At 46.8% G+C, this 12,826-nt stretch overlaps 2 protein-coding genes across 2 annotated transcripts; one reads left to right on the forward strand and one right to left on the reverse strand.

Moving 5' to 3' along the window:
• Positions 1 to 2,191: 2,191 nt before the first annotated feature.
• Positions 2,192 to 5,646, reverse strand: PPP1R3D (protein phosphatase 1 regulatory subunit 3D). The gene has a single exon (XM_079128831.1). It carries the CDS (start codon positions 5,500 to 5,502, stop codon positions 4,606 to 4,608), a length of 897 nt encoding a protein of 298 aa, XP_078984957.1. The 5' UTR covers positions 5,503 to 5,646; the 3' UTR covers positions 2,192 to 4,605.
• A 256-nt stretch (positions 5,647 to 5,902) lies between these two features.
• On the forward strand, positions 5,903 to 12,312 carry FAM217B (family with sequence similarity 217 member B; the record flags this gene model as incomplete). Its single annotated transcript, XM_079129732.1, has 4 exons — positions 5,903 to 6,138; positions 7,637 to 7,748; positions 7,872 to 7,957; positions 9,352 to 12,312. Coding segments are annotated over 4 exons (1,554 nt in total), but the record flags the coding sequence as incomplete, so codon positions are not given.
• Positions 12,313 to 12,826: the final 514 nt, after the last annotated feature.

The following is a 12,826-nucleotide window of genomic DNA, read 5'->3' on the forward strand; positions in this document are numbered from 1 at the left end:
GGACCGCGGGCGCCTCCCGGCGCGCCCTCGCGTCTGTGGGGCTCTTGACCGCTCTAGCCTCCCTGGGAGCGCCCGGCCGGCGCCCAGTAGGGCTGGCTGCTGCGTGGCCAGGCATGGGTATGGACTCCCCGCTTCCAACCCCTCCCGCCCCCGGGACCTGCGTGCACGCTCCCAGCTTTCCCTTCTACCATCAGTGCTGCAGCCAGTGCTGCAGCCACAGCTCCGTTAGCCAGCGTCCCTGCTGGGCGACCTTCCAAGTGTAAATGCCGTGGCCCGGCCAAAATGCAGTGCGCCAGGCCAAAACTTAGCATTGTATTTTAGTAGCTTATTGCTATTCCATCTAAAAGGCAACACTTGTTTTTAAATGTCGGCTTATGGGGCTGGAGGTGTAGCTCAGAGTGCACCCGCTCAGCCCGCAGGATGTCCGTAGCCAGCAACTCTTCCCGCACACACACAAATATCCTCCCCCTCTTCGTAAAATTATGACTTAAATATACAGTGAAAAGCACTTGGAAAAGTAAACACAAGGAAATAAAAACTGAGGACCCAAGCAGATGGAGTTACATAGGAAAATATAAACTATAAAAGAATTTGAAATATTTTTTAGCGTCCTGTTTTTAATATTGGGGATTGAACCCAGGGGCATGCTTTAGCACTGAGCTACATGCAAAAGCCCTTTCAGTTTTGTTTTTTGTTTTGTTTTGTTTTGTTCTTGGATTTTGAGAAAGGGTTCAAGCTGCTTAGGGCCTCGAAGTTGTGATCCTCCTGCCTCAGCCTCCCCAATGGCTGGGATTACAGGCATAAACCACTATGCCCACCAAGCTTTCTAAGTATTTTATTTAGGTGGAATTATAAACTTCCTGAAACCCTTATAAATGCCTTGTCGAACTTAATTGAGATCTTCATCTGTAACTTGTTTACAAAATACATAGGCAATCTAGAGGGATTTGTGGATTTTTATATATGCAAAGTTCTTAATGCTTTTGAATTCTTTACACAATTTAGCATTAATAATATATAATATATAACATAAGCTCAGTGCTTCAACCTCCTGATCTGACAGATTTCCATAATAATCTTCACATCTAATTTTCCTCTAATAGATTTAACATCCTTCATGAGAGTTGTGAATGCACAGGAATTTTACAAATACACTAAAAATAAAAAGTAGTGATTTTGCATCTTCCCCTTTTAGTAAATATCAATAAAGTACAATGTGGAAGAAAAATATTACTGTTATTTAGAGGTTTTAGATTATGGTGTTTGAAGGAAAACAATCAAATCATCATCAAAAATTGGCTTCTGTGTTAAGCTTTTCCTTGCTGTGATCAAAGTACCCAAGCCCAACTTAGAAAAGTTTATTTTGGGCTCACCTTTTCAAGGGTTCACTTGATGGTTGGCAACCTCCATCACTGTGGGCCTGAGTGAGGCAGAACACCATGGCAGGAAGGCAAGGCCTGGGAAGGGGCAGCTGCCCACCTGTGGGCCAGGAAGCACAGGGGGAGGAAACAGGGGAGGAGCTGCAATCCCAAGGGCAGCCCTCAGTGACCCACCTCTTCCAGCCATCCCCACCTGCCTACAGTTACCACTTCTTTTGAGTCATTAATCCAGCAAATGGATTAATCCACTAATGAGGTTACATTTCTCATGATCCAATTGTTTCACCTCTGGCATTAACACAGGAGCTTTTAGGTGACACCTCCTATCCACATCATAAATTTTCAATATATTTCTTTTTCTGCAGTACAGAAGGTTGAACCCAGGGCCTGTATATGCTAGGAAAATGACCAACTACTGAGCTACCTCCCCCATTTTAACAAAATTTAACAAGCACTTATTGGAAACATTCTGGATGCCATATCACAATGGCAGAAAGAACGTGAAGTTTGATGTGGGTTTGAAGGTTGAAGTGGGCTACCTACCAGCTGCGGGATGTTAGGCAGATTACTTAAACCTCTTTGAGCTTCGGTCACATCAGCTAAGAGAATGGATATATATATATATATATTATCAACCAGGTAGCATATTTTGCAGAATTAACTGAAATAAAATAAAGCACCTAGCACATTGCCCAAGCAGCTAAGAAAGGACACAATGTTTCCTTCCCTCGTGTGCAAGGCTTTGTATTTGACAGAGGGTCACAAACTATTCCATGCACAGGAGTGAAGTAGAATAATTAGTACACCCCATGTTCCCTAGAGCTTTCTTCGTAAGTAATGTTAATCTGGCATATAAGATTTTTCAGTTTCTCAAAAACATACACAACTCTGCTCCTGAAGGTGAGGTGCAGCACACAATTCTTTTTTTAAACTAAGGCCCTACATTTATCAGTGCCTTAAGAAGGATAAAACTTATGTGTGAAATGATTTAAACAATGAAGTTTCTAAAGCTTTGTTTTCTGTAGACAAGGAGAACAAATACACTTAAATAGAGCACACAGACACTTTTGCACATATACTTTAATGCTTATGCTTCAGTAAAATCATTTTCAATGAATTACAATAAAATATGCTTGGGGAGACAACCCAGCAATTGCACAATCCACTACAAGCTTTTAACATCTAAGCAATAGAGCTTTGTCTTAGGTCTGAAAACTCATGAGCTGTCTTAAAACTTCTCTGTCCACCAGGTAAGTCTATTTAAGCTTTTAAGTTTCAAAACATTGCTTTTTAAAAAGGCACCTTGAGGTTCTTTTAATTTTGATGATATGCCATTAGTCTTTATTCTACAACCAGAACCTTCCTGGCAAGTGACTTTCACATAGATGAAAGATGCTCTTCATGCCTTTAAACAACACATTTGGCAGCTCTAACCTGTACCTGAATAGTAGGGACAACTGTCTTGCACTCTGGGCTGGGGTCACAGGCAGAGCAGCCAAGGCCCTCAAACACTTGCTGACCTAATTGGACAGTTTGTTAAGCAGCAGGACTGCAACCAGGTTTCTCTCTCTCTCTCTTGCATGCCAATGTAGTTCACAGCCCTAACAGGCAAAGGCTGTGCAATTTAATCACAATATTTTAAATCAAGATTTGGTGTTCTTGGATCGAAAGTTAAATAAAGTCATTTATATTCTTGGAACTTTAAAAACAGAGGTTGCAGTTATCAAAAGCAAACTGGTTAAAAGGCAAAATGCATCTTTTCAGTACTGATTATACAAATGTTAACAGGCATTGGAAAACTTAACTCCTGGTGACAGCCATCATAAAAATCAACCACATTGGCTTCAGCTGTATCATAAACAAATGTCCCATCTTGGAGGTCCTGACATCTCAGCTGGTTTTTCACGCATCAGTTCTAGCACCTGCTGTCAGAGAGACCACCACTCAGCACCGAAAGAACTCATCAGCCTCTTAATGGGAATATTAAGTAACACTGGAGCAGTGGTCTTAACTGCCTGGTTAGTGGTGTGTGTGTGTGTTTTTAAGCATTTAACATTTAAAAACTGGGAAACAAGCCCAGAAAATGTAAAAATTTCTCCTATCTGAAGGCACAAAGAATAAAGTTGCAGATAGCTGAAAAAACCTGACCTATAAGTACAATTTAAAACAATTTAGAATAAAAAAAAATTGTGAATTATTTTTCCTCCAGGGCTTTAGCTAATGCTGAAAACACCTAGTTCCACTTGCTAAGTCCACTTGGACTTACAAAAAACAAATCCTGGAATTTTCTGATCCTTAAGAGGAAATTAAAAAGTCACCTTAATTGTCTGAAAGGTTAATTACAAAGGGCACACTGCTTGAAATTCTATAGTCACCTGAAAATTGAAATAACTTAAGGCAAGATTTCTTAAAATGTTTAGGTAGTTTCACACCCAAACAGGATGGCCCAATAATGTGCAGAGACACAGTGACCAAACAAGTACAAGAGAAATCGGGACATGAGGAGTGACTGCAGAGAAAGGGCTGTTGCCAGCTGAAACATCCTAAGTGTTCTCTTCTCAGCTGCTGATGTAGGGGAGACAGCCGGAGCCCCAGAAAGGCTGCGGGATGGCTGGCGAGGCAGAGGTCTCTGTGCCTATTAATAGTTTCCACTGCTAGAAGGCTACAGGCATTGGCAAGCAAATGAGGTCTCAGGTTTTTCTTGTCCCAGGGCAGGAATGCCTTGAGGGACCATAATGCAGGTCACACTGCACATTTTGTTTACAATGGTCAAAAACACACAACAGGACTTTAAGCTTATACTCAGAATATTCCTGAGAAGGTATCCGCTATGGGCCTAAGGTTCCAACATTACAATAATAAATAACAGCTAGTTTACAGAGATACATTCGGGACACATGCAAAAGGCCTTCGTAGCAGGAGGTGGGTCTTTCTCCAAAACAGGGCCTGGGTCCTCTCCAGAGAGGCAAACATTCCCATGCACCTGCCCCCCAATACACTCCACAACCAACTTGGCTTTCTGGCTACGTGAGGCTACTTATTAGACAAGGTGACACAGAAATTTCATGTAGAAGACAGGAAGGGCCACTGTCAGGGGATCTTGCAAAGAAAACGAGTTCAGAACTTGGGGGAGTGACAGGGTAGGTGAACCCACCCAGAAGTGAGCACCCTGTCAGGAAAGACCTACAGGTCAGCACCTCGGAGCTCCAGGCACTCGGACTGCAGCTCAGATGAAGTGGATCCAACTCTCTTCGCACTCCCCACGAGGCATGTGCAGAGAGTGGTTGCGACACGTGAGGCTGTAGTCATGGCTATTGTTGTTGTCCCAGTACTCGGCACCAGCCACTCGGTAGCGAAGGGCGAAGTGCACACGTGATCCGAGCTCTAGCAGGAAGGGTGGCACCGGAAAACCGAAGGCGAAGACGTCCTCGGTGCCTTCTGAGCCCGCAGGCCCACGCCACCGCGCCACCGCTTCATGCGCAGTGCGCCAGCTGGAGAAGGTGTAGCGCACTGCCACCTGCTTCTCGAAGGCCACGTTGCGCACGCGCACCGTACCGCTGATGCCCAGGTCCGAGCAGGTGACCCTTTCCAGGCACACGAGCTGGCGCTGCAGACGCTCGCCGAAGTCCGCGGCCTCGACAGGCGGTGGGAAATCCGGCACCAGGCACCGCAGGGTGAACTCCAGGTCCTGGCTGCTGCAGCACAGATCTGAGTTGATGGCTAGGCGTGACAGCACGTGCAGCGGCACCGACGGGTCATCTCCCGCGTTAAACACCTTGACCTGAGCCAGCTCCAGGCCCAGTGCGTCTGCGAAGCGCACGCGGAGCTGCCGGCTGCAGCCCGGCCTACACGCAGCGCCCGGCGCGCCAGCGGCCTTGGGTCGGCGCTCTGGGGAGCTAGGCAGCGACCGCGCTCGCCTCAGGATGATGGGCCGCAGCTGGGGGTCGCAGCCCGATGGCGCGGGCGCCACTGGTGCCCGGCCTGGGCTCCCCGGGGGCCTACAGGGCCGCGGCTCTCGGGCCGCGCCTCCGTCCAGGTCGGAGAGGCAGCTGAGGCTCCGGGGAGCCGGCTTCCGGAACCCCGGGGACGGCGGCAGGACCGTGGATCCTGGGCCTCTGGACATGGCGCAGCCGTCGGTCGGGCGGTGAGAGTCAGAATCGAGGGGCAACCTTACCACCCCTTGCCGGCTTCCTCGGTGTCTCCAGCAGTGGACCGAAGCCACCGAGGGCCCGCCGGGTCTACGACCAGCAGGGGACCCTGGGCCCGCCACGCCCTCCCCTCGAGTCCTCGCTTTAGGGTCTCCGCTTGTCGCAAAGAGGGGGAAAAAGCTAGTTTCCAGGGCGCCGAGCGTCCCTCGAGCGGAGCCCTTGGGGCCACTCCGAGAGCGAGGGCGCAGCTCCTCCGACTCGGGGAGCTCAGGAGGGCGCGCGGCGAGCCGCCCCTCCCACCGGCCTGCGGTTACTTACGAGGCTGCAACTCCGCGGGCGCAACTTCCCGGCGCGCCTCCGCCCCGCCCCTCGTGACGCCGCCGCGGGCGGGCCGGGCCAGCAGCGCCTCCCGAGCCCCGGGCCGCAGCGCCGCCCGCGCCCTGCCGCAGCGCGCCGCAGTCGGTCCCCGCGCGGCGCCGGAGCCAGCGGGCTGCGGCCTCGTCGCGTGCCCTCGGCGGCCGCGGCGCGGGTCTGATCGATTTCTGTCTGCGTTGCCTGGGCTGCGCGCCGATCGATCACAGCGGTGCCTGCTCAGACCCCGGACCAGGAAGGTGCATGCGGCGGGTCCTCGGATTTCGCGGTTCGTGGGGGTGGGGCCAGGGAGGGCAGAACCCAGTCTGGCCGGGAGCCGGTCCGGGACTGATTTAGTGTCTCCCCAGCCAGCTCTTTGGACGTGTGCCTTGCAGCCTGTACCCTCGGCCAGACCCGGGGAGCCTCGCTGCGTAGAGAAGCGTCATGCCCACACGTCCCCACAATCCTTTGCCCGCCCAATGGCCAGCCGGTTCCCTGGGGCGGGGATGGGGGCTGCTTCTGCCTGTCCGGCGCACCGCCAGAGGAAGACCCAGGACAGGAGTTAATGCCGTGTGATGAATTGTGCAGCTGCTCCCATGCCTGGGGAGCATTCTTGAAGCCTGAATCTCTGACTTTTGGCTTCGTTTCCCGGAACCACCGGGGAGATGGGAATTTGTTTTCTGCATGCTTAGGACCCTGCGGGTGTTCCTTTCTCCCAGGAACTTCTGGCAGCAAACTAGGCAGCCCTTGGTGTGAATCTAGTCTAGGGGGGTGAAAGGGACAAGATGCACGTGCACTTTCTAGAGAGCATTTTGGTCCAAGCAAAGAACATTTTCTATGCCTCAGAGTCGAGCGTCCTGATTATAGTATGGTCAGTTAACTGCGAGAACCCCTATGTGATTTCTGTCACCATCCTATGTGAACCAACTAAAAAGGCCCACACGGTTATGATAAAGAAGTACGGGAATATTTTTAAAAATGAAAAATAATTTTAAAAAGTACAGGAAGTTTCTGAAATGTTCCCAACAACTGTCAAAACACCCCCCCCCCCCCCCCCGCGGTTTTCCATTCCACAGAGGCGGGTTATTATGGGAAAGATGTGTTCAGGTTCCAATGAGCACACCTGCACAGGTCTCTCAAAATAAGAGAAATAATCACAGTCTAGTTTGAGTGACCAAAGTTTCAGAAGGGATGACATCATATCATATGTAACATGTATTAATAAATGGATGATCTTTTAGTGAATTGATGGGTAGGGAAAGCAAAAGAGAGTTGCTTCACTAGAGTTTAGGCGCTATGGGAAGAGGGGTTTGTGGGCCATTTCTAGGCACTCCTGAAATTATTTGTTGAACGAGTGAATGAGTAGATGGGGGAGCTTTGGAGTAAGACTTGACCTTAATTATCATCACAGATTTCCTCAGCAACACATTATTTCCAAGAAGATTTCGTTTGTGTGTGCACATGTCATTGCAGGGAGAGAAGCAGAAAAAGAATCCAATCATGGCATTGATAATAGTGTGGTCTTGTTTCTAATGTCCACTGTGGGGGTGGGGAAAGAAAACTAAACTGTAAACATATGAGAGTGTACCCCTCTCTCTCATCTGTCACAGTTCAGAGTGTATAACCACTATATGGTCACAGCCTCAATGTTTCAATGCTGTGCAAATATTAAAAAATAAACAAGTGAAAAAATGGCCCAATACTAGTAATAGGACCCTTTGCAATCAATACCGACTGTCAGTATGCTGTTGCTTCTAGTTCCATTGGTGGTGAATTCTTTCCAAACATAAGAGGAATAAAGAAGTCACCTCCCCAGCTGTCATCATCTTCCAACAGATTGAGCAAGAATATTTTGAGCAGCACAGACAAGGTGATGTAAACTTTTAAGTGAAAATCTTACTTAGATTTTTCCTGTTTTCCCCCTTGTTGTGTTTTCATGTATGTGTGCACATCTGTGTTCACAGTATTTATTACTGAATGTCTGCTTTTTTAGACAGTTCATCAAGCCCTAGATGATGGTCGACCATGTGAATTTCTCAAGAAAAGGAATAGGGTGAATGAATATGATCAGAAAAGCAGGTAAATAGTTTCCATATAATTGCTTTATCTTGCAAAAGGCGTGTTGCCTCAGATTGAATATGTGTCATTGGAAAAACATAGTTCTGAATAAGAAATACACATTCATACTTTTCGTGCAGCTCAAGAGAGTAGACCAAGCAGCTAAAGAGTTACTTGTTTTTGGCTTGCGGAGGTCATGTTCTGCCAGTGTCAGCAAATGCCACCGTCCCTTTTCTCCATGGGTTTCCTCTATATTGAAGAGCACCGTTAACAGCTGTCATCTCTGGTGCATTCTGACAGCTAGTATAAACAAAGATTTTCCCTGTGTTAGCTGTGGATTCTGCATGACGGCCACTCCTTCATTGGTTTCTCCAGTCGTTCACATTTGTTGAGCACGTCTTGCTGTTGGCAGTGATGTAACATACTCCATACTTGTTAATTACGGGTGACACATTCTCATATAGTTGCTGAGTGTGGTTGAAATCCCTGGCAAATGAACCTCTTGAATTTTCCAGAAAGCATGCTTACCACCCATCTCTGTTTTCTGCTACAGAAAAGTACTTACCTTGGTGAAATGCTCTGTTTTTGGTGAATAAATTGAAATGCTGGTATTTTCAGCTATGATGTGAGAGTCTGCCTCAGAGTATATTACCCCAGGAAGAATCCACTGCTGCACTAGTAATATACACAATATTCTTTGTCTTTGCCTGCCATTCACAAGACAACACTAATTCTATTTTTTATTCATATTGAATTATCATGGCACTGTATGATTTTATTTCTATCCTTTTAAATACATTTTTTCCTGAGTGTGTTTCCTACATGGCAACAGATGAATGAGCTTTTAGTTTAAAGAATAGGTTTTATATGCTTTTTTTTTTTTTTCCTTATTCAGAGTTTAGTTGACTCAGAATCACCACCAGTCAGCGATTGAACAGTGTAAAATGTGCATTTTACATTATATTTACATTGAACCTAAAATATATCTACAAAAGAAAGCTGTGGGTTTTATTTCTGAAAGTCTTTAAACTCTATTGGCCATTAACAGAATAGACGTAAAGTTCTATGACAAAGTTTTCCAGGCTGATGTTGTTTAAAGTACACACAGTTGGTCTAAAATTATGAAACAAGCACTTTGAAAATTGTGAATGTTTTTCTTAAATGCTGGCATTTGGTGTCAAGCAGGATCCATACTGACTTGGACACATGTAGTCCCTAGCATTTCCGGTTGAGCACTATGCAGAGAATTTTCTGTAAAGCTACTGCTTCTGCAAGGATCCGGGGGCTTTAGGTTTTCTAAGGCCTAGTAATAGCTGGAAAGTACAACTAGAGGATTCCTTTGGTTTCTCTAACCCTAGCTCAGTTAGCCCTTTTTTGGCTCTATGTGGTAAGACTTGAAGTTTTATTTTTCACAGCAATACGAATGCTGGCCCATCTTGGAGCAAAGCCCAACATTCAAGGAATTCTTCAGGAAAGCGACAGAGTAAATCCCACGGAGCCCACGCTTCCTCCCAGAGGAGAAGCAGCCTCTTGGGGGTCTCCCCCGGAGGCCAGCCCCAGGCCATGGCCCTAGGCTCTAGGCACCCCGAGGCCTCGGAGAATACGCTGTTTCTTCACTTTCAGTCCATGAGAATTATTAAGGAAGACGTGGAGGAGGACAGTGGGAGTGACCTGTCAGATTCGGAAAGAATCCCCATTCCTCCTTCTCCCCTGTCCCCTCCAGATCTCAAGCTTCGAGCTGAAGAAATTGACCCCATTGACTTTGACCTTCCCCCGGGGCAGGGTCGCACCAAGCCTGAGTACCGCTATCCTGACTTCCTTCCGCCCCCTTTCAGCTCCTGGGACCTGCGGGATATGGCCCTGCTTCTGAATGCAGAGTGCAGAACCATGGAGGTGCCCCGGGCTGGGGGACTTCTCGGCAAGTACATTGACAGGCTCATTCAACTGGAGTGGCTACAGATCCAGACCGTGCAGTGTGAAAAGGGGAAGGCAGCCAAGGCAAGGCCTCCCACTGCCCCTGGGGCCTCAGGGGCACTGAAGAGCCCAGGGAGAAGTAAGCTAATTGCTTCTGCCCTGTCCAGGCCACCACCTTACATGGAAGGGGCTGCAAAGTCAGGCCCTTCACAAAAGAAAGGTTGGCCCCATGGAGAAGTTCATCCCTCCTATTATGCGTTTGAGACTTCCCCCAGGTCCCCTGATGTACCGAGTAGCACTAGTGTATGTTCTCGGAAGCAAACCCCTGAGACGAGGACTGAAGAAAAGAAAAAGAAATCAAGTAAGGGTAGCAAGCTGCAGCGCTGGGATTTGTCTTACAGTGGCAGCAGCCCCAAGATAGAAACCAGCGGTAACGTCCGGATTCCCAGGCAGCCAGCCGTGATTCTGGACTCGGCAGACTCCTATAAGAGCTCCAGAGCACAAGCACATGCACATCTTAAGAAAAAGGGAAATGCAAATAACTGTGGTCATGCCACTGTACCCAGTGAGAAGAAACTCAAGGCAAATGGAGTAAAACAAAACACACATAAATTGAAATAGTGTCTGAAATGATAGTCTGCCAAGACATGTAGACCTAAATATTGGAGCTCTTCCAAAATTACAATACTGTGAATTTGAAGGCATTTTATGACTGACATTTGAGTGGTTGATAGGCTCTTGAGTCCACCCACCCCACACCAGTAGTGTTATTTTCAGCAATCTGTGTCTTGCTATGACATAAGCTTTTCTTTGCTTGACAGTCTTAGACATTTGAGAACCCTTTAGGTAAAAATTAACCAAAGTATGTGCCATATTCAGGAACATGGCAGTTCTCCGGAAGAGTCAAGGAAGCTTCTAGAGTGGTAGACAGCCTGGGTAGTACGGACCGGTTAGCTCCCCATTTCCTCTTGCATGTAAGTGTGTCAAACAGGCAGACTGTTTTAAATGACGTGAAATCCTAGCACTTGAAACAAGGTGCTCTGGATCCACTGCCTCTCCTGCATTTGTGTAAGCTCTTCAAGGAGAATTTGTATTCATTTTATTCCCGGAGAAGCCTTGTTCCTCCTGGGCCAGGGAGTACACAAGTTTCTATTTTGAGCGGTCATTTGTCACTAAATTGCTCACTCACTACAGATAACGGCATCTGGAACTTCAATACTTATGACATGGGACTTTTTTTTTTTTTAAAGGGAACATTGAATTTAGAAGCAGTGGTGAAATCCATTTCTGAATTCTCTAAACAGAATAAAAATAATTTGCAGATTTTCCAGTTGGAATGCCAGCAGGTCAAAGCATGATTTTTATTGTTTGGTGGGGCACAAACATACTGCGTGGCACCCAAGAGTTTCTGGTGTGGAAGATTTCCCTTAAGGAGTCCACAGAAACAGCCCCTCTTAGAAGCCGGGAGGAAGGGCCTGCAACAGGCTGAAAATTCATGGGACCTAGATCCTGTTGTCCTTAGTCAAAAATAAGGATCTGTTTCAGCTTGCATGAGCAGGGTTTTATAATCTCGTCTGCGTGTGGGGGCGGGGAGGGGAGTGTGGATGAAGTTGCTGGATATGTTTTTACTGTCCACATCTGGACTTGGTCTCCTGGCTCTTCTACAAGTGTCTTCCTTCCTGCAGTTAAGTGACATCTTGTTCTTGTGCTGTGAACTTTCTGTTGACTGTTGTATCTTCAAGACCTTTGGCTGACAGCTTCTTGGTAGTGTGTGTGTGTTCTAATGACTGGTTGATTTTATCCCTTCAAACAATTGCTGTGTTTTGTGGGGTTTTTTGTTTTGTTTTTATATCTGTTTTTATTTTTTCACCTTTGGGGCAAATGAAAAATTTGCATGTTGTATTTGAACACATAATGGCATATAAACTCTTACTGCAGACAGCACAAGGACATTTATAGTTAAAAGAGTGTGCAGAGGCTAAATAATGTTTCTTTTTAAAACTGATCTTAATCATAGTAAACCACAGATGAGAGATTTTACAGTAGGACTTTAGGTGCAGGTTTTTGCAGATTCTTCACCTCATGCACCACCCCACTGGAAAAAGCATGCCCTGTGCTAAGGTCTCATGCCTGTTTATGCCAACAGAAATGTCCATGTAGTAGGCTTTGCTTCCATAGCCCTCAGTAGATGCACTGCATTTGAAAAGCAGCACTGCTCTTAATCCTCCTTTCTGTGGTTCCTGAGTGGCATCCCATGTGCCCTGGCCTGCCCTGTTCCTCGGGAGCACAGATTAGCCCATTATGTGTGGTTGGCACCTCTCTGCAAGATTTTTATGCAGCCCTTTATAAAGTTTCAGGACCAGTTAATATATGTAATATAATATCGTGCACATGCACATTTCCTATACGCGCTGAGGGTTCGTGCTGAGCCCTGCCTTGCCTGAGGTGCGTTCTCCTGGGTGTTCTCACCTCCCACGTGTCTGAGCTGAGGACCATGTTCACTGATCTGAGGCAGTGCCTCCCCTCCCAGCTGTGTTAACTAGAGTCAGTTGCTTCCTCTAGGGAATCGTCATGTATTCAGACAGTTTTGAAAGCCTGAAAAACTGACTTTCCTTGTTTACTTTTTTTGCCTCAGGTTGGTTATTTTAACCAGTATTATTGGATGGGATCAGAGCTCCTAATGAAGAGTATTAAGCTTTTTTTTAAAGTTAGGTCTGCTACAGGATTTGCATAAGCACAATCTTAATTTGATGCTGTGATACGTATAGCCAGCACATCTCAGTGCACTGACAGCTGCAGAAGAGAATCGGGGTACTTCAGTGCAGATAGTGTTGGAAAGCTGAGCTGTGAACTCGTGCGGTTCATCAAATCCCGCGTCTGGTGACAGGAGTCCTTGCATTTTCAAGAAGTGCCTCTCATTTCTGACCTTGCATTTAGACCTATTAAAATGATCCGAGGTCAAAACAATCCAAAAGA

The sequence above is a fragment of the Sciurus vulgaris genome (assembly GCF_902686455.1).
Source record: "Sciurus vulgaris genome assembly, chromosome: 2".
Lineage (NCBI taxonomy): Eukaryota > Metazoa > Chordata > Mammalia > Rodentia > Sciuridae > Sciurus > Sciurus vulgaris.